Consider the following 19,931-nt stretch of genomic DNA (forward strand, 5'->3'; position numbering starts at 1 on the left):
GTTGTTTCTAGCAATGAAAAAACGTCAAATTATAACGTCCTATTTCGCGCTTTTCTCGGATTCCAACATGGTGTACGCTACGTAGGTACGCTACGTCTCCCAAGAAAAGAGGAACTATTATGCGTCACGCTACCACTAGTAGCACGATTTCAGTCTGAAACGGTCATTTTGGTCTGATCGTATCTTAATTGACTGGATTTACCGCTAGAGGAAAACGTCAAGATTTGTCAGATCGTTCAGTCTCCATTCGGATCGATAGTCTCATTAGGTAAATTAGTCCCGTTAAGGCATGTCAAGATATTTAAGACTGTATCTTCTATCGAGCTGTTTAGATCCGTTAAGACCGTGTCAGACCAAAACAGACCATGGATACAAACTGACGTCAAGATGTTGTCAGACCGTGTCCAGTCGTGTTCAGATTTTAATAATTTGGACACAAAACGAGTGAAACTTTCCCATTATTTATCAGGGGTTGCTCCCCTTTCAAGAATAAAATAAAACTGTGAAAGAAGACGATTTTTTTAACTGAAAGTCTACCACGTCCCCTTAATCATGTTATTTAAATAAAACAAATATTCAATTTTAATTCTAACTTCTTCCTATTTAATTATTTAACACTGTTTTATAATTATATAAATAAAAAAAGTAGCTCAAAGTCATACTGCTGCACAAATCGCCGCGAATTGACTAAAAAAAATCAACAGATTGCCGAAATAATATTTGATTATTGAATATAAGCACCTGAACCTTTGTATTTAATGGTTTACAAGTGATTGCAATACGTTTTATATGCAATTACAGACTGCCGTACGTGGTGAAGAATTTGTCATTCATTTTTACACCCTTATTTAATAATAACGGATGTCGGCCGTGAACACTTGAAAACGTGATCTTGTAAATGAATGCATTATCATTTATCTTTTATGTTACCTATATAAATTGCATTTGAGTAAATTTGAGGCAGGGAAAAAAATATATAGATATAACTCTGTCTTTTATCGTTTTCTGTTTATTGTCATGACATTGTCCGTTAACTTTATTTTTGCCAGACTCATGCGTTTGACTTTCCATCTTTATTTTTTAATGTGTCTATAATTCGAGAGCCTTTTGTAAAAAAAACTACATACCAGAAGCCTTCGTTAAAAAATAAAGTTTGAATATTATAGCAGAAAAAGGCTTATAAATTCATTCAAATTTATATTGGAAATAGGATAAATAATCAAGAAAATGTTTATAAATACGTCAGACACTGTACTTAAAGTACATTTAAAGACCAGGTTACATATATATTACATGCATACAGCATAATAAAGCTGGTTTAATTTGAATGACTATCCATTAGGGACATTTTTCGACGATAATTAATCAAATCTGACAAGTTTAATTAAAAACGGAAAATAATTCTTCGCCCGTAAACGATTTAACGTTACCGTACCCTCTTTATTTTTGTTGCATTCATGTCGCATGTGTGTCGGCAGTGTCAGCGCTTCTAATAGCTAACTTATTTTACATAAAATCGTTGACATGGTAGAAGGAAACTATAGTACAATATAAGCTGAGCTGGAAATTGCAATTGGTGAGTAGAAATGAATATTTTAATACATGTCTATCAGAATAATCATTGATTATGGATCATCACCCAAGAATTTGAAGGAAAAATGTTCACATTTGTTAAATTTGTGCATACAGGTATGAATCGACGTTCCAATACTCCACACTCTTGGATAGTAGCCTGTTCAAAGGCAAAGTAAGAATTTGGGCTTGTTAAAAAATTGTTCCTGTGATTGGACCCCCCCCCCCCCCTTTTTCATGTTTTTTGGAAGATCAATGCATGATTTAAAAAGTTACATATAAACTAGTATGGTTTAAACCTCCTTTTAAAAATGGCGGGATCCACCCCTGTTTATTGCCTAACATGCATTGACATGTGGGGTATTCACAATGGTATGGTTGTGCGGGATGGCCTATACAACAGTTACAAGACCTAAACCCCTGATCGAGTAATCCTATATATTGTATGTTAACATGGTTAATGTATTGATAACTGTCACGTCCTAAATTTGCATGAAATATTTGTCACTTTTTTTTATTAACCAATAACCAACCAATCTTCACATGTTACCATGTAGTCCGAGACAAGCTTGTCTGGCAAAACAGCCGTTTGGACGTCAGAGTAATCTCAGACTAGTTACGACGATGATATACCTATTTATATAGCCACTAGTGGGTGATGTACAATAATTATAATTTGTCACATATGTGTTATGAATACCTTCAACATGTTCAAGGCTTGGGTTTATATATATGCAATAACCTCAAAATTGCCCGGGGCAAAAAAAAGAGTATATTGATATTGTGCCCTGACATGCCTGATTCCAAATGATGAGACGACATTGCGTCCTTAACAATAATTTTTAACACTTTTCATCTTTTGTGATAAGAAATTTAAGATTTTACCGGGTATGATTCATTATTTTGTTATAAATGATTTGTTATGCTCTAAATTTTGTAGAACTTAAATATATGTTATAACAAGAAAAAGAAATTATGTTGAAATTTTTATTTTTATCTTTTGTATATTAATTATTATTCACTGTCATGACTGTCATGACTAAATAAAAATTAGATCCCACGCATGCGCGGCATAGTTACTGTAAATAAGTGCCGGACACGTTATCATCAGTATGTTGATGGATTATAAAGAAGAAGAAGAATCTTATAAATACTATTTGCTTTGTCACCATGTCACGTTGGTAGTAATATTCAACAAATTCTATTTTAAAATAAAAAAGTATTATAAATTGATCACAACAAGTATAGTGCTATACAATGCTATAGCCTCTATTAGACAGTAACCCTTCAATGAAGTATACACCTAAGAAAACATTGATGTAGAAAGAGAGAACATTTTGTTTTAGAAATAGAACCTCAAAAAAGGGTTTTATTCTTCTTCTCATAAGGGACTTATCAATTAAATTGTATTAGTCATATATTCATTTCTTTACATCATTAAACTTTGTTGTCAAGCAAATTATGATTGCTAGTTTTTCTTGTAGATAAATTATACAAGTTTATATATAATAAATACTTTATTCTTAATGTATGTTTTTTTTGTAGATAAGATATCACATTGGTTTGAGCATGATTCCCAGCCAGATTATGAAGCGGCATATATCATGTATATCATGTATATCAATGTATATATAGGAAATATATAGTGTCACTAAGTTACTCTCATATGGTACCTCATTTGTACCTGTAGCTATAAATTGTGAAATGGTGGATTCATTCATAATTTTGTGTTACTTATTGGTTTGGAAATAACGTTGATAGAGCTAACAGCATTATGTCATGATGTACAGTTGATGGGATGATCTGATTGGACAAAAAGAGAATTGTGAATTGAACAAATAGCAAACTTACAATTCATAGAAAAAATGTACTACATTACTTGGTGACAGAGCATACCTTTGATATATATATATATATATTTGAAATAAGTAATATTAACAATTTGAAATAAAGAGAATTTAAAGTTTTCTAGGAATATTAGTAGTGCATCATATCTTAATTCCATGATTATCTTGGATAGTTATATCATTAAGAATAGAAAATTGGAATAATGGAAATTTCTAGTTTCAGTGAATATCAATCATTGTCAATACTAAACGTGCAGCATCATGATCATACATCATCTGATTCACCTTGGATAATTATTCATTTGAAATAAGAATTTGGATATAATAAGAGTTTCTATGCTGCCATTGCTATTGTTGGCTACATGTACCACCAGGGAGTGTTAAACCTCCTTTACTTTCCATGAGGGTCTGTCACGGTCCATCACTATTGGTTAGTGTCATATATATGCATGATGATGGAAGTTTTTACCAACCTAGACAAGCTTTAGTTTACAGCCCTGGCATGGTTGTTGGTTAGAGTCGAATGACAGCTTGCTGTATAGTTATAATAGTCTGAATGTATCTACATGTATTTTAATAATCTTCTAAATTACTGTTCATTCTGAAACTGGCATTTTATAATAGTAGTCAAACATATTAAACAATACATATACTTCAAAGTATCATTTTATTTTGTCTCGCCTTACACAAAAGTCATGAAAGTTGGTTGTATACAAGAAATTTGTATTACAGTCTTGGGGTGATGATGTAAGCTATTTTATAGAGCTTTACATTTTAAAAGCTAAAAGAGCTGGATGTTTCTTGTCTTGTATTCAGATGCTAGTAGGTAATTAATATGTTATGATGTTTCAGTTTGCCATTATATGTACATTGCACCTGACCCCATTTTCATGGTTCAATGACTGCATGTAAAATATACTGTTACTTAATCAATGAAATGCTCTTTTATACTGTATATTTTATATATGTAATTGGATACATTTTATTGTATATGAGTATCTTGAAAGATCTACTTGTCTATCAGGTTGGGTTGACCTGACCTTGACCTTCATGGATAATTTAAGTGATTAAGGTTATTTCAGTTTGATACAATGTTAACATGGTTAGGTTTGTTTCTCAGTTTATACTTCCTAATCATGCTAATAAAATTGACACTGGAAATGGGGAATGTGCCAAAAAAGACAACAACCCAACTTCAGAGCAGACAATAGCCGAAGGTCATCAATGTTTCTCATAAGCTATAAGCTACATTGTACATGTATAGGATCACTACTTTTGGCATAATTATGGAATAAATGTAATTTGTACATGTTTGACATTTTTGAATGGCTTATTTCATCTGACAATGACACCATTTTCATGGTTTTTATGTTTAGTCTTTTTCTCTGTTTCTATGGTTACTATAAACGTTTAACCATAAATTTGGGGTATGGAAGAACTGTGAAATTCAAAAATTCATGAAATTCATGAAATTATCTGTCCTATATATCTGTCTGGCATGGTTATTTTGACTGGACTTCATTTTAATGGATTATTGATAATGTAAAGTTTATGTGATACTTATAGACTAGTAAAATCTTCTTATTTCAGAATTTCAATAAAAAGATCATGAATAAGTCCACATTTAAAAGAATGTCTGTTTCCCATCCCAGGGGGCTTATTTTTTACCTGGGTGTGGGGAGGGGAAACAAACAATTTTTATTTTGGCCTAAGGAGATATGGTGAGACGACTATCAACCATTTAAACCATGTAGACCAAGTGATTTACTTGTTAGTCACTATATAATAGGTCACTGCACACCCTTCAACAATGACCAAAAACTAAAACTTTATAATGAGCACCCTATAAAAGGTTCAGCCTGTAATGAGGCATCTGACACAGTTAATGTAAAATATTCAGACGAAAAACCCAACAGTGATGACAATTTGATTTATTATACCATACCCTCCCCCCCTCCCTTGAAGTTAAATGTCTAATCCCTTGGTGTACTAATATGAATAGTATTTTACTGGAAATGTTTCGGAAAATAGATATTGATGCTAACGTAAATATTTTATCCAATAAAAAGACAGGAAATAAGTCGGTGAACCAAAAAGTTCAAATCTAATTGAAAATTAAAGTGCCCATGAACTCACTGATCATGCACGAGTGATTCTATTCATAAAAAGTGTCCGTGTAACAATTAAGAAGAGTCTGTGTATCATCGAAAAAGAGTCTGTGTAACACCCCTTAATGTACTGTTTTTCTATAGCTCTGCAAAGGGGGGGGGGGGTCAAAGTCGTTCAAAGGTCACTGTACGGCCTTTAACAATGAGCAAAATCCATACAGCATTCTAGTACGGCATACGTTTTACCTCAGCGAACTCACTGTCTTGGTGATGTATCAATCATTTGCTTCAGGTCGATCCATTTCGCATCTCGTCATGAATATGCGTGATATATTTGCCACTGGACATTAAGGGAGCAATCAATTTATCAGTTTCATTTAGTGATGCATGCTAATTATATATAGTTCTCAAATGATAATTGTCTAAAACTGTTTCCATTTTTGTGTATTTTATTTTTTAGCGTAAATTTTAGAATTTCTTTCCGAATCTTTCTCTTTGCATTTATTTGTTTGTAAACATTTAATAAAGTAGTCCATGTCCGGGGTTAGATTGTATACAGCCAATCTAGGACCAGGGCAGTAGAACAGAAAACAGTCTCCATTGTATACATACATATGCATTTATGTTGAAGCGTAAAACAACGACATGTAGTTGAGCTCATTTTGGTGAAACAATTACTGTCAAATCTTTATATATATATATCTGGTAAAGTTGTCATAAAAGCAAAAACGGACGAAAAAGTTGGCAACAATTTATAATAAGACTAAACTTATTTTGGCCGTTTCGTTTCTTCTAAAGTGTTAAATTCAAATTGACAACCATGTGACTGGCTTACTTGGAGATTCAGGTGACCTTTTTCGTTTTTTAGAAATTTCAATCAAAGTTCGTATATCCCTTCAACGATTTATTCACTTTTTTTTAACGTATAGAAAGCGCGAAACTCTCACTACACCATGCATAGACTTTTTTTTTTTTCGACCAAATGCGGCTGCTTATTTATACAACCGAACAACCAAACGTCCGCACCCAATTTTAGCAAAGATATACTGTCGAACGGGAGATGTGAATATTTCTATACCCAATCAATCATTTGGTTTTGAAAACAATTTTAAAGGTATACATTAATACGACATCAACCCAACGACACATATCAATCAAAACATTAAGAGTCAACACACAGATTTTTGTAATAGAAAGAAACCTATACAGAATAAAAAGCCTAAACCGCAACAAGACTAAATAATACGGGAGCAGTGATTTTTTTTAGACAAAAATGCAAGTGTTCCGTAGAAATATTTCACGTACCATTTTTTTTTATTTCGATCGTTGAAAATTATAGCAGGTGTGATATAAATCAGTAGATTCAGGCCAAAACTATAATATGGAAATATAATATGAAAATTAAGCCTGCTTTGTACTAGACCGACACACTGAGATGGATTTTTAACGTGTAAGTTCACAAGCTAACAGTTCGAAAGAAAGAAAAAAACTCTTTGTTAGACCCGTTTGGGATTCGGACTAAAGTCCTCTCGCTGTTGAGGTGAACTTATTCTCACGAGACCAACCAGTAGAGAGGTCGCATAGTCATACCATGGAAGTATTATATTGACGTCAATATAATACTTCCATGGTCATACCAAAAACTCGAGCATAATAAACAATACAGTTTAACAGAATTATCACCGTTACTAATGCGATTTTAAAGTCATGATCTTATCTAAATTAGATACCTTTATGTGATGTTGGTATCTACACGTATGAATAGAGATGGCCGACATCAGAGTAGATTGAGAGGACCATCGCTCTCTGCAAATTGAAAACTCTTCCTCAATGATGTTAGTGGTCCCACTGTAGCGAGCTGTTGCAAGGCTAAATTTCTATCCTTATTAAATCTTCTCTCATTATTCAGTGGTTACCGTATTTCAAGTTTACTTTTAATCTTATTGTCGAACGACTATACATAGTTCCGAACATCCGGGTATTGGACTACAGAGTTACTTCCCTTTACATTGTTGTTACTATGAGCGGTGAAGCGATCCGCCATTGTTATTGCAAGTTTCGATACATACACAACGTTTATTGCACCTTTCTGTTAAAATAAAGAACTGACAACATGCCCAAAACATGCTGTGCAGTTGGTTGTCAAAACCATAATATGATGTTAAAGTCTTTATCGTTCCATAAATTTCCTAAAGACCAAGAACGCTTTAATCTGTGGTTGACTGCATTGAAAAGAGACCGACCAGACGGTACACCTTGGATTCCTACCAAGAACTCAGTAGTGTGTAATGCACATTTTATTTCTGGTATGTATATTTGTTTATTTTATTTATGAATTCTGAATTTTGTCTTCTTTTTTTTTCGTACCAAGGATGTATATATCAGTTGTACATTTGTACATGTATGATGTATGTCCTTGATTATTTATATTTATTTGCTTCTGTTCATTGATGTTCAAAGTCTCATTCACAGATATTATATTGTTGTATTCCATATATATTTAAAATATAAGTAAACTAAACTGAAGGTAATTATCATGATTCTCCTGACCTACATGTATATTTGTAAATTAACAGTTTTTTTCATTTACAAACACCTTTTTTCTAGGCAGCCTTTTTTCTATGTTTTTAGAAGACATATTACTTAACAAATATTTTGTTTTTTTGCACTTGTAGGAAAACCATCAAGTGATCAAACTCACCCAGATTATGTTCCAACATTGTTTAACTACAACACTAATGTAAGCTCAAAGAAACAGCAACAGCAGAAACTTCAGAGGCATGCTAATGCACTGAAAAGGAAGCATGAAACAACCCCTATAGTAAATCAGGTGTCGGAGTGCAAGAAACTAATGCTATCTCCAAAACAGCTATTTCCAGGAAATGAGGAAAACATACAGCCGATGTATATAGCAGAACCAATTTCTTCTTATAAAAATAGGCACGGCTTTAACAAACCAACAGAACAACCTGAGCGTGAAATGTTCTTCAAAGAAATTAGCAATTTACGTGATGAAAAGGACAATATTTTGATTGAGAACCAAAGTTTACATGATCAACTAGTGAAATCGCAGTTAAACTCAGCTTGTGTTGAAAACAATGACCAGAAATGTAAATATTTTACTGGACTCTCTTGGACTGTGTTTATGAGTGTAAATACCTACTTGTCTCAATTCTTGACAAGGACTCCTCTTACTGACACTTTTTCACTAAGAGATCAAATGTTCACAACTTTAATAAAGCTACGGTTAGACATACCATTTGAATTCATAGCTCATCACAGAGGTATTGCATTATCAACAATAAACAATATTTTCTGGCGCTGGATTAATCTAATGTATGCAAAGATGGACTTCCTTATTCACTGGCCAGACCGAGAAACAATTCAACAGACTACTCCGGGTATTTTTAAGGCCAAATTCCCAAGACTTACCTCAATTGTGGATTGTTTTGAAATTTTTATTGAACGCCCCAAAAACCTACAGGCAAGAGCTAAAGTGTATTCAAATTACAAAAAACATAGCACTGTCAAGTTTTTCATTGCATGCAACCCATTAGGAGTTGTTACTTTCCTATCAAATGCATGGGGTGGTAGAGTGTCAGATAATGAACTTGTGCGCTCTTGTGGTTTTATTGATCGTAAATACCATCACCCAGGTGATCAAATTCTGGCAGATAGGGGCTTCCTTCTTCAAGATGACTTTGCAACAGAGTGCTCAGCTGAACTACTTATACCAGCCTTTACGAAAGGAAAAAAACAATTACCTGCCAAAGATGTTGAAACCTCACGAAAGCTAGCAAGTGTGAGGATTCATATTGAAAGAGTTATTGGAGTAATGAAGAATCGTTATACCATTTTGAAAGGGACTTTGAATATTGTTTTAGTGAAATCTTTGAATGATGAAGTTGAAGAATCTTGTTTTACGTCAATTGACAAAATTGTCAGAGTGTGTGCATCCCTAACTAATCTTGGTGATGGAATTGTATATTCAGAAAACTGAAATATTTTATTCTGAACTGAAGATGTTTTAATGTAATACATTTTTTAGTACAATTAAAACACAATTATGTAATTATCTTATCTCATCAATATGTTGATTTTGCATATCTAGATCTACATAAATTAAAAACTAATTCGACAAAGTAATTTATTGAAAACTGGCTACTTATAATTATTGTCCAGTGGCAAATATTTTATGCATGCTAAGGACAATAAAAGTAAAGTCTAAAATATCACAGTCTTATAAGGTATACAATGTAAAGTTATATAACAACAAACAATTGAGATATTAAAACAAGGAAATAGTTCAGAACTATATGCATCATTTATTTGGAATATAACATAAATTTTACACACATATATATAAATACATGTACAAATGCAGGTTCCTACTGTTTTTTACAATATGAGCAGTACCAGGTAAACTTTGGTACTCTTTTCATCTTAATGCAATCCAGATGAAACCACTTATATTTACAGTTCTGGTTGTCACAACCTATCATGTTGCCATCTTCAGGCGTCTGACATATACAAAATAATTCATCATTTGATATAGGCTTTTCCGTTGGTGATGAAATCTTTCTTGTAAGAAGTTCAGGCACAACTGCATTAATAAAAAAATTATGTGATTTCTCTAGCATTGTTTTGATGAATTCATCGTCTTTAGTAACATTGCTGACAACAGTGAATTTTTCACCCCATACCACAAAAAAGGATGTGTTCATGTTGTGCACATACATTTGCAGTTGAACCTGGCTATAATACTGATGAGTTTTTTTTAGTTCATGGTCTGTTGTAAGACAGGTATTGGGGTCTGCAAGAAACTCGGGAAGTAGACTTGATCTATATTTGTATGGACATTTCACTTCCAATACACTACTTCCATGGCAGTCACATGTTGCTATTCCATCTGCACTGACACCAATATATGGATAATTTAAATCAATCAAAAAACCTGCTTTCTTTACACAAAAGTTTTGATGGTCAGTACACATTACCTGTTGAAATTCTTTAATGGCACTTTTCTCGTGTTCACGTCCCCAGATAACTGCTGGTACATTTAATGGTTTTGGTGCTGGGTCACAGATTTTCTTCAACAGAGATGTTGAGGGATTTTCAAGGGTTGTATGTAATACATTGTGCACTGTTGATGATGTAATTCGGCCTACACGTTGGTCATACCATGTCATAGAGCTGCTCTGGGCTGTTGTGCAGTCATATATATACCTAGTCACTTCATATGATATTGTCATAGAGTCAGCAATACCTTTGCATTTATCATATAATTCATCTATGCTAAGCTTAATATTATCAGGATGATACCAGTCTTCGAGTGCTGCTGGAATTTTGGGGGTATTAACTGTTGGTGTTGTCCAATGAAAGTCAGTTGAATACCCATTAAATGTGCATAGAACAATTGGTTTTGTTGTACATCCTTTTAGTGAATCTAATAGTTGCTGCTTTTGATTATCATTTGCTGGTGTAAATTTCCGGGTACGATTTCTTTTACGAGACTTGGCTTTCAAAACCGTACTTGCTTTGTAAAACTTTATTTTAGAAATTGGGTCTGGTAAAACTTTCTTTACAAAATCAGCATTCCATTTACATGGTTCTTCAGTGCATGCTTTCCTTGTGTAACCAAGTCTGCCTGCTGCTTCAATTTTAAACAGGAGTGCTGCAACATGGGAACATACCTCTGATAACCTGATAAAAAAACAACATTAAAATAAATATTTATAGAAATTATTCAATAATTTATATTCTTGTAAAACTATATTGTTTTTCAAATTTATAATTATTTTGAAGTTCATTTCTTCATAATTGCACATTTATAGATAGATTAATGAAACAGAGCCTACAAATACAGACAATACATTGTTATTAATATAATATTGTTAATGTTAAGATAATAGATTGATGTCTTGATTTTTGAAATACTTCTCGCTGGACTGACACATGTATGTGTTTATTAACCCATCATCATCAGTTATTAGGTATTTGATTTTCAAATAAATGTGCAATGAGCTACAAGGAAAGAATAAAGCCAGTTAAAATAGCATAAGTAAATGCTTACCCAGCCATGCAGTCACAGTGGGCTGCAACAACAGTTCCACTAGAATTTACTGCAACCCATGGGTGATGTGGATCTTCATTAACTCTCTGAGATGGTTTAACATCAGCTTTCAGGATAAATGGGGCCCCTTTTTCTGTTAGGTAGTGAAATACAGTTTGAACCCATCCAGAAATAAAGAAATTGTGTGCTTCTAGGCTTTTGAAAGCTTTCATGCTTTCCCTTGTGTAAACACCTGAAATTACAATTATTGTGTTCATTTATGTGTGTGTACAGTTGGATCAATAACTGGTATAAAACACTCACTAAAAGTCTGGAGATTAAAATTGAACTATACAGTTATTTGAGATATGTATGACCTGCGAGTACTTTGACTCTTTCTTTGAAAGCCTCTTGTGACTTACAGTTTCCTTTTCCAGAATAATACCTATAGTTTCAGTCTGTCCATTTATACATATGCAGGGGGAAATAAGTTTGTCTTATTTTATTGCCTTCATACTTTTTTTAGGGAAATTTAATATAATAAGATAAATCTTTTTAATTATCTGTTCAATATTTTTTTATTACTAAACCTTTATTAAGAATTTTGCCAATTACTGAATTAGATTCAATAAACAACTAAGACAGGTGACTGATTTACACAGGATGTCTAGATCTGTATTGACATATCTATTTCACATGGCAAGGTAAATTCAAGACACACACAGATTAAAGAAGACAGAACAACAGGGGATATGCCTGTAATGTTAAAAATAACTTCATCAATTACCTGTTAGAATATTTGAACAGAAAACAGATGCCCCCCTCCCCTATTATTATTTAAACTTGGTCTAATAAAGTGTTATTATTATCATACAAGTACACTTAGTAAGAGGCATTATAAATACATAAATTATTTATGATAATGAGAACTAAATAATTGAAACATACACATTAATTTGAAGGTCCGTAAATTTTGGAAGACTTGATTTTTTTTCTATTTAAAAAATTACTTTCAAAAAATATTTGGTAATTAACAGTTTAATTTTATAAAAGAATAAATAATCTTAAAAGTATGATTTAGATTTAAGGTTGTTATGTTTTCTCTCTTCATGAGATCAATGTAACAGACAATTAAGTTATTCAAGTAAGATGTTTATTTTATTTTAATTTTCTACACTCAAGGATTTGTATAGTAAGACAAACTATACAAATCCTTGCTACACCCAAATCATTTTTTTTCAATTCACGCTTGACAAGTGTCTTACGAAATTCAAAAAAAAACTGTCTATTACAGCATTGAATACATACAGAAGACATATTTTCAAAGTTCAGGAAAATTTTGAATTAAGAAAAAGGATTTGTTTAAGTACATGAATTTTGATGATTAATCTAATCAAAATTCACGGCAAAAAAAGAAATAAAAAATAATTTGACAATATATTTTCATTTATTTTTAAATTTCAATTCGGTATTTCTTGATTTAAATGGGGAAAAAAATAAAATAAGTTAATGTTTTGGTATATAAACTAAAATATAAACATTTATAATGTTCAGTAACTATATATGTATAAATTAAGCTAACGGGAAAAAAAGCGGAAGAAAAGCAAAATCTTAAAATTGAATGCAAATACCTGGGCTGTCAATAAGGTATGAATACACATCACCCCATTGCACATCTGGCCATTTACAGGGATTATTCTGCCAAACGCCAGCGGGTAACTTGTAAGGACACTCTTTACAACTAATTAGATCCAATTTGCACTGATAACGACTTAATGCTTCACCATTTAAACTCTCTTGATAATTGTACGACATTGTAACACCTGATTAATAATTAGACTAATCTCACACTTGCTAATTAACCTTGTTTATATAGATATCTTACCTATGATGCCCCATTACTTATAATGGTATCTATGGTAAAGCTTCACCCCTCAAAGATGGCGGATTCGGTAACTAACCGGTAGTGACATCACGACGAAATTAAGTATTTGAAGTGCTTCCTATTATATTTAAAACTTGTGTTCTCGTTATGAACACGAATGAAATATTTGCCACTGGAGGTGACTGAGGCAAACAACAATGAATCACCATCACTAAAATATAAGTATTTGTTCTCACAAAATACTTTGTAATTAATTAGAAGAATGATGACAATTTCTCATCTATTCACGTTTTGATCGAGCCGCTTCAACCTCAAATCTTGCTGCATTGTTTTACATTTAGGCTACTTGTATTAAATACTATTGTATTCATTGAAGTTTACATGCGTAGTTTTTTTTATTCAAAAGAATAAATTAATATTTATAAATAAATTGGACTGAACAAACAACACTAATTATTTCGCATTTGCATGTAACGCAGTTTAGAAAAATAAAAGATTGGATTTTTTTTAGATTAGCACACATGCAACGCATCCCCACTTAGGAGTCCTCCAAAAAGGTAAAATCTACCTGTAAGGGAACATGCATGTCTGGTGTATGTATATCACTCGTTCCATCTACAATATACGGAAATGACACGACCGGGTATTGTAAAGCTTTGAGGGACTTTTAATGTCAAATTCATATCCCTGGGCGAAGAAATTACCAAGTTTGGAAAACACCGTGTGTACACTGACTTATAAAAGTGTTTATGTCTTTCATGCTGTCTAGTCTGAGAATAAAAGTTTGAGCAGTTTTTGAAGGTAAAAAATAAAGGTTTAATATTATTGCAAAAGTCTGTGAATAATTGAAAATAGGACGTTCCGGAAAACACAAGTCGCTATATTAAATGCTTGTAAATCTCTGACTGTTACATGTGGTGCGCTTCTATTTAAATACCTTTCTGTTAATTAAGAAAGTGTAAAAACAGTTATTGAAATCCGGCTGAAAAAAGGGAAAACGAATAGTGACTATCTAACTTATTTTTCAAATATCGAATACACAAATAAATCTCTAACCATCCACGCTTACAATTTGTTTTTACTGACAGGTGTCTGTTGGCATTCGATTGGATATCAGTTTTATGTAGGCGTAACAATTCATCCCATTTATCCAATCAGCTGTCTTGTCGATCTCATACGGTTCACATGGTCTAGTTTTTTATAATGATAGCGATAAAAATTATTCGTGCAGAATATACATACACTATAAAACAAAAATATCCTGTCCAAAAATGACTTACGAGACACCATATTAACCAAATAACTATTTAAAAAATTAGACAGCATACATGTAAAATATTATCATTCATAACAATTACTATTTAAAAGGGAAATATTATACTATTAGTATCATGGTCCCAGCATTTTAACAAATTTATCAAAACAGGACGTTGTTGCAATGGTGTGACTAGGACTTTACGGTGCGTCTAAAAATAACCTAGGCCGCCTCGGTGCACTATAAGCTCTCGAAACTGCACTAAGACCATGATGGAACACTATAGCGAACTTTCTATACTAATGAAATGTCCATGTGTGGAAAAAAGATCTTACTATACACTGTACGGACATTTAGACTTATTCACTAGCTGTGATATACAGTAGAAGATTTAGCAAGGATAGCAAGGATACAAAAATTACGATATTAATAACGCTAAAAATTAAAAGGAAAGTGTACGCTATGTCGCCCGGAATCCGACACTGACCTAGCAAATTACGACATAATTAAACCATTAGCAACTTTGTAAAAAAATATATAGAAAAAATGTCTTTTCTTTTCCTTAAACTGGGAATATTATGATAATCAGATAAAGGTAATGTCTGTCAAAAAACGTATTTTACGAAATAATTGAAATCGGATTGAACAGATACTGGTGAGAACCCAACCACTTTAAAAGGGGGTCCCAACCGAGCATAAAAAAGGGGCGAGTTCCAACTGTATATATATGCCCCCTTTCAAATGCATTGATCGTCTAAAAAGTTTAAGATTCGACGGTTTTCTCCAACAATATGGTTTGATAAATTTCTTTCGAAGTTCATTATACTTTTCACATACTAAAATAAAATGATATTCATCTTCAATTACTTGTTTATCACACCATATTACAAAATCTCGGATATCTCCCAATATTATAAAATCGACAAGTTTCTATATTCAAACAGTGAACAGACTGATTTATGCGGTATTTACAAATAAATGGTTTTATAAATATAATTTACAGCATGATCTAATACATCTATGCAACATACATTTAGGCGAGTCTTCAAAAAAATAGTTCATTTCACTATTAAGGCAGCAACCATTTGATTTTCTTGGGGGGGGGATTTTTTTTCCAAACATTTTTTTGGCGACAAATTTTTTTTCCTTCAATATTAGCATTACATATAGTGTCAGCTGAGGGTAAAACAAACATTTTTTTTCTCAGAGTCAAAAACAAATTATTTTTTTCCAAAACTCGAAACAAACTTTTTTTTCCAAAAAAAACATAACCCCCCCCCCCTTTCCACCCCCAGAAAATCAAATGGTTGCTTCCTAAAGCTACCGTTTAATCTATCTTTGAATTCAATTAAAAACAAGTTCACATTTTTTTTTAACCTTAATGTAACCGTATGTTAAAGCGTTGTCATCCGTATCAATAAATTGTTTATCAAAATTGAAGTGCATGAGTATTATTAACGTCTGGGATGAGTGTGAGATTTCTCTGTTGATGGGAATAAACAAAATTTAGCTGAATTTGTATTATTCAAATTAATGAAAAGGCAAGCTAGTGTGTGTTTAAAATGATATTGTTGGAATGGATTTATAACATTAAAAATGTGTGTAACCGATTTTAGGTTGACTTGGACTGCGAATTTGAAAATAATTTATTTGTGAAATCACATTCTTTAAGATGACATATTTTGTAAGTACGTTAACCTTTTATTCTAATTATAGTATCTTTGAAATGCATTTTATAGCTGACTATGCGGTATGTGCTTTGCTCATTGTTGACGGCCGTACGGTGACATATAGTTGTTAATGTCTGTGTAATTTTGGTCTCTTGTGGACAGTTGTCTCATTCGCAATCATACCACATCTTCTCTTGTATATTTATATAGCTGTTACTTACAACTGTCATGTGTACATGTTCCAGGCTCGTGCCGCTGAAAGAGGTCCCTTTTCAAGTTTGAAAATAGGTGAATAGGTCGGGAAAACTATCAGAAATATATATGATAAAAAAAACAGTAAAGTTCCCACTACTTTTTTGGTAAACTTTCTTGCTATTCCCGAATGTGTTTTTGTGATTTATGCAATTTTATTCATGGACTAGCTAGCATAAAGAATTACATGTACTTTAAATGTATAAAATAAATTTTTTCTACAATGATATATAATTAGGAATGGAAATTAAAAGCCTAATTCAAAAACATAAAAAGGATTTTTTTATTTGTATCTTTAAATATCCTCGAAAATAACTGCGTTTGAAAGCTTCTTTTAATATAATTTACACGTATATCGAAATGTGTTCATACCAATTGTCCCGCTTAATACCGAACCCGCGTAACCTTAAAAATTAAGACATTACACAATCAAAACATTACAATTTTGTTTATTACAGATATATTTTATCATATCCACGGTTGAATGCACAATATCCCCACCAAGAGAACCGTCTACGGTTAGAGGTGGGACGACAGCCTAGATGTCGTGTGCAAAAATAATAATTGCACTTGGTACGGTTTCAGCTTGCGTATTGTAATTTTAAATAGTATAGATCGATTCGTGTTTTAAAATCAAACAAACGCTACTGCTTGCACTGATGATCAAAAATTACTTTTATATATATTATATATATATATAAAAACAATGTATTTGTTACATGTTATTGGTATTAAATAGTATATTTTGAAGATCATATTCCGTAATGTTATACCCTGAATTCTATTCGATGTCTATAAAGCAAATAAAATCTATTTGTACTCGTAACAAGAAGGAGAAAAGATTGGGCTGCCTCTCTTCAATTTTGTCCAGTTACCAAAGTAAAATCAAAATTAAATTCTCCGACAATGCACATGTTGATATATTGTATATGTCATTCCAACACTTACACTTGTTCTTTTATTTGTGTGGCAAATTTAATGACCATTTTAATTCAAAGCTTGGATTTGCATCCTTCATTCTCCAGTACGTTTGAATTTCTACATACATCCAGTCAGTAATTAAAGTTGTGTGTTAAACGTCAATACGAAAGCAAACAATCCATAGTAAAAAAAGATATTTAGAGGGCACATATGTATCTTTCGTCTGACAGCACGTATACACCACAGTTATCGTAAATTATATAAACATATAAAAAAAAAATCGTTTTTTTTTTTTTTAAGACAAAAAAGAGAAAAGAACTGATAAGTGCGGGTAATCCATGCGCCTTGCCTCCTTCATGTTTCGATATCTTAAAAATTAATTATTCTTTTATCTATTATAACACGTGAAAACTACACCGGTGAGTTCCATACATGTCATAAACTTACAGCTGGTCCTGAACATGCATGAAGTATTTGCCACTGGACTTTAAACAACAATCAATCACACTACAACTTATAGTATATATAGTTGTGAAATACAAAATGTATATTATAATGATACATTTAGATGAATAAATAGAATACAAATACACACTACTTTATATAACTGACACAATTTAAAGGAATACTCTCTAAACTATATAGAGAAGCGAAACGTTTCTTTTGAATACTAAACAAACTTCCTAACAGTACATGTTTTTTTAATGGTTTTACATGCGGCGCTCAAATATTTTGCATGGTCTTTTGGTATATGATATTGTAAGAACCTTTAACGTTTAATAGATTCACATTCGTTACTTTGCTCAATATAAAAAAAAACATAAGCATTAATTTATATTAAAAACTGAAGGTCAGACATCACTAATACGTGTTCATTCATTCTTTATTAAAGTTTAGACCTTTTTATCAAGAATGATGATGAGAGTAATTGTAAAATATAATAGGCATGTACTTTCTTACGTTATGGATCATTGATTTTGTTACCTGTTGACCCGGTTGATTACTAGCACGTGCCATTGAACTCGACCGTTTTAACTAAAACAGATTTTATTTCAAATCAACGCCATATATATATATAGACGAGTTGTACATTCTGGTGTGTATACAATTAACGTACGTCCTTGCATTTAACTATCAATTTATATTTATATAAACTAACATTTATTAAAAAATAAACAACATATATATATAGAAGAATAATTTATTAGTTTTTAACAAAACAAGAAAAGAAATAAAGAATTAACACAAGATTTAATCTTTTTTTTTTTAATTAATCAAAATATACTTCAAATTCTAATAATAAAATACATATATACATGTATTAATCTAAAATGCATTATCGAGTAGAAGGGGCGCAACTCGTGGTATCAAACCGGTATACTGAACGGATCAAAACAGGGTCTGAAAATTTTGAACGTTCTTTTGTATCCATGGTCTGTTTTGGTCTGACACGGTCTTAACGGGTCTAAACAACCCGCTAGACGATTCAGTCTTTTCCGTCTTGACACGCCTTAACGAACTGATTTACCTGATGAGGCTATCGATCTGAACGGCGACTTAACTATCTGAAATATCTTGACGATTTTTTCTAGCGGTAAATCCAGTCAATCAAGATGTGATCAGACCAAAATGACCGTTTCAGACTGAAATCGTGCTACTAGTGTATACTTTAATATCCTGTGGAAATTTAACACAAATAGACACATAAGATACCACACTATATTTAACCTTCGTTCTAATAAAAATAATAAAATATAAATTTTGATCTCGACTTTTTGCATTTGCGCCGTTCTGCTTTTCATTTTCTTTTTTTTTCCTTTCACATGCGTAGATTTTGTCTTAGGGAGCTACCATTTGATTTTATTGGGGGGCTAGGATGAAATTTGAAAAAAAAAAGCAGGACAGGAGTTTTGAGTAAAAAAAAAAAAGGCAGGATGAGACGTTTGCAAAAAAGCTACAGTTTTTGGTCAAGGTAGTTTTTGACGAAGTTGAAGTCCTATCAACTTAAACATGTTCCTTATGCAATGATTCTTCTAATTTTAGTGTCAATTTAAAATTAAAAAAAATTGAATATTCACAAGGTTAGGCCGATAATCAATTATTCCTAAAAGTTTTGACATACTGGCAACATGTGCATGTAACTGATGTCTGGATGATTCTCGTAAAATAATGCCCGATCTTGCAATGAAGTTAAAATTTATTCATACTGCTTATTTGACAAAATCTTATAGTAAAAATAAAATGATGACAAAGGGTCATTTTTGTTTGTCATTTGTTTTCATTTCAAATTGTCTTAAGATGAAATGATAATCATATTGTCTAATCTCGCTGAAGCTTACAGCTAATTTCCTACTGTATGTAGATCAACA

The 19,931-nt window shown here is 32.1% G+C and overlaps 2 protein-coding genes across 3 annotated transcripts; one reads left to right on the plus strand and one right to left on the minus strand.

Moving 5' to 3' along the window:
* Window positions 1-7,507: 7,507 nt before the first annotated feature.
* On the plus strand, window positions 7,508-9,599 carry LOC139524247 (uncharacterized). Its single transcript, XM_071318925.1, has 2 exons — window positions 7,508-7,833; window positions 8,203-9,599. The coding sequence occupies exons 1-2, from the start codon at window positions 7,641-7,643 to the stop codon at window positions 9,525-9,527; spliced, it is 1,518 nt and encodes a 505-aa protein (XP_071175026.1). The 5' UTR covers window positions 7,508-7,640; the 3' UTR covers window positions 9,528-9,599.
* On the minus strand, window positions 8,202-13,571 carry LOC139524235 (uncharacterized). Of its 2 annotated transcripts, none has more exons than XM_071318906.1 (3): window positions 13,465-13,571; window positions 11,601-11,832; window positions 8,202-11,230 (listed from the first exon to the last, which is right to left on the minus strand). In XM_071318906.1, exons 2-3 carry the CDS (start codon window positions 11,810-11,812, stop codon window positions 9,916-9,918), a joined length of 1,527 nt encoding a protein of 508 aa, XP_071175007.1. In that variant the 5' UTR covers window positions 11,813-11,832; window positions 13,465-13,571; the 3' UTR covers window positions 8,202-9,915. The 2 variants fall into 2 exon arrangements, with proteins under 2 accessions (XP_071175007.1, XP_071175014.1); XM_071318913.1 differs by having other exon boundaries at window positions 9,690-11,230; window positions 13,211-13,571.
* Between the last annotated feature and the right edge of the window lie 6,360 nt (window positions 13,572-19,931).

This window comes from Mytilus edulis, chromosome 1 (genome assembly GCF_963676685.1).
Source record: "Mytilus edulis chromosome 1, xbMytEdul2.2, whole genome shotgun sequence".
NCBI classification, from domain to species: Eukaryota; Metazoa; Mollusca; class Bivalvia; order Mytilida; family Mytilidae; genus Mytilus; species Mytilus edulis.

Coding starts and splice junctions, on each gene's coding strand:
- LOC139524235 (XM_071318913.1), bottom strand. CDS start 13,394: ATGTCGTACAATTATCAAGAGAGTTTAAATGGTGAAGCATTAAGTCGT. Junction 11,833..13,210: donor ATACCTTATTGACAGCCCAG/GTATTTGCATTC, acceptor TTGTAATTTCAG/GTGTTTACACAAGGGAAAGC. Junction 11,231..11,600: donor CACTGTGACTGCATGGCTGG/GTAAGCATTTAC, acceptor TTTTTTTATCAG/GTTATCAGAGGTATGTTCCC.
- LOC139524247 (XM_071318925.1), top strand. CDS start 7,641: ATGCCCAAAACATGCTGTGCAGTTGGTTGTCAAAACCATAATATGATG. Junction 7,834..8,202: donor TAATGCACATTTTATTTCTG/GTATGTATATTT, acceptor TTGCACTTGTAG/GAAAACCATCAAGTGATCAA.